Raw genomic sequence first — 2,276 nt, 5'->3', positions numbered from 1 at the left:
GGAGATTTACAAGGATCTCTCACTAGGACTTCGCAAACAGGGGGAGAATCTAGTAGTCATCTACAAAAGTCCTTATATGGTTCAAAGCAAGCATCACACCAGTGGAATGCAAAGTTCTCAGGCCTTTACAAGCATAGGATTTGTTTAATCCAAGCACGACTATTCTCTTTTTCATGGTGCAAAGGTACGCCTTTCATTGCTCTCATTATTTACATGGATGACATTCTAATCATAGGAAATAATGAGGACAACATCCGTACCCTAAAAGAGCATCTCAATAGACACTTTCGTATAAAAGATCTGAGGGAGCTTAAATATTTCATGGGGATAGAGATCGCACGATCTTCATCTGGGATATCTCTTAGTCAACGAATGTCCTTGAGCCTATGTCAGACTCTGGTTTATTTGCATGCAAACCGAGTGCCATTCTTGTTGAACAAAACACTGAGCTTACAACCTGGCAATATGATCATGCAACATCATCTTCAGAAGATGATCCTCCATTGGAAGATCCATCTCACTATCAGAGGCTTGTGGGAAGACTAATTTATCTCACCATGACACGTCCTGATATAAGCTATGCTGTTCACATTTTGAGTCGGTTTATCCATAGCCCAAAACAGTCTCATATGGATGTAGCAATTAAAGTGCTAAAATACTTGAAAGGATGCTCTGGCCTAGGACTTCTTTTACCAAGAGATGAAAATCTAGATGTCACAGCATATTGCGATTCAGATTAGGGTACATGTCCTATGACGAGAAAGTCACTCACTGGGTTCTATATTAAAATTGGAGGATCACTTATCTCGTGGAAAACAAAGAAGCAATCAACAATATCACTTTCTTTAGCATAAGTAGAATACAGAGCCATGGCAAAGACAACTAATGAGATTGTTTGGATCCTTGGATTATTGAGAGATTTAGAGGCGCAAACAGGAAAACCTATCACTTTGTACTGTGAAAATAAAGCTGCTATTGACATCGCAACAAATCTAGTATTCCATGAAAGGAATAAACATATAGAGATTGACTTCATTTTGTTAGAGAAAAGATTCAAGAAAGGATTATCAAGACCATGCACATCAGAATTGTAGAACAACCAGTGGACATTTTCACGAAGCCTCCATGCAGTTGTCATCATTCATATTTACTACACAAGTTGGGAGTTTTCCACATCTACAAACCATCCGCTTGAAGGTGAGTGATGCAATATGGAATGCAACCAGATTATGCTGCTAGAATCAGGCATTGACAAAATTACTGCAGATTTTATACTACTGATTTATTTGCTGTAATATTGTGTAATTATTTAGATTGATTGTATTTCCTTTATTATTTACATAGCCTCTATATAAATAGACATTTGCACACATTACAATATATACGAAATACACACATTCATCTATATTTCTTTCTTCTTCTTCTTGGCATTCTTCAGTAACATAGTTGCTTCTATTGCCGACCTTTTATTCTTCTTGGCATTCTTCAACAATACAATTGTCTCTTTTGCCATCTCCTGTTCAAAATCTTACAATATTTACTGAGTAGTGAGTAGTGCTTTAAACCCCAACTCGGGGTGAAACCTGACAAAGTGGTTGGGTCCCAGGTTGACCGGTTTAACCGGTAGGTCAAACTGGTGTCCAAAGGTTTAAAATCTAACAAAAAATACCCCTAAAAATTATTGTAAGTCCCTATAGATTTGAAATCTTACAAAACACCCCAAACACCAACATCGGCGTCGACAAATAAAGTCTGTTTCTAGCAACGACAACACTCTCCATCATTACGAAAATACTCCCCTCATTCTCCTGACCAAAACTCATGTCACCCCTCACCCGTTCACCTCCCCAATCACTGACAACAATTGGCTTTTTCTGGCGACATAGTTTTACGATTTCTAGTTGATTCACTCACCGAAATCACCACTGTCGCCATTATTGCACTCACCGACCATTCCTTTTCAAAAGCCCTAACATTCCAGCCTTCAATTGTTCACGGATTGACATCCTAATTTCTAGGGTTTTTAATGAATAGAAAAATTTGAAACCTGACCCGGTGAAGGCCCCAGGTCCCGATTTAACCGATTCAATCGGCTGGGTCGGGTTTTAAAACACCGGTAGTGAGTAATATTTGATTCATAAAGATAAAAAAATTAACAATTGTACAACTGTTATACAACAAATAGTTTTATACCATTGATATTTGAATATTTAAGTTTTGAACAAAATAAGAGTTTTTTTCTAACACCGATGTCATCATGCTGACGTTAGCATAAT

General features: G+C 37.7%; 1 protein-coding gene across 1 annotated transcript; it reads left to right on the top strand.

Annotated features, from left to right (window-relative positions):
• The first annotated feature begins 386 nt into the window (after positions 1 to 386).
• On the top strand, positions 387 to 740 carry LOC116124973 (uncharacterized mitochondrial protein AtMg00810-like). The gene has a single exon (XM_031410716.1). The coding sequence runs from the start codon at positions 387 to 389 to the stop codon at positions 738 to 740; it is 354 nt and encodes a 117-aa protein (XP_031266576.1).
• The last annotated feature ends 1,536 nt before the right edge of the window (positions 741 to 2,276 follow it).

Source organism: Pistacia vera, unplaced genomic scaffold, assembly GCF_008641045.1.
Source record: "Pistacia vera cultivar Batoury unplaced genomic scaffold, PisVer_v2 Contig158, whole genome shotgun sequence".
Taxonomy (NCBI): domain Eukaryota; kingdom Viridiplantae; phylum Streptophyta; class Magnoliopsida; order Sapindales; family Anacardiaceae; genus Pistacia; species Pistacia vera.
This window is presented reverse-complemented; position numbering and strand designations above follow the sequence as displayed.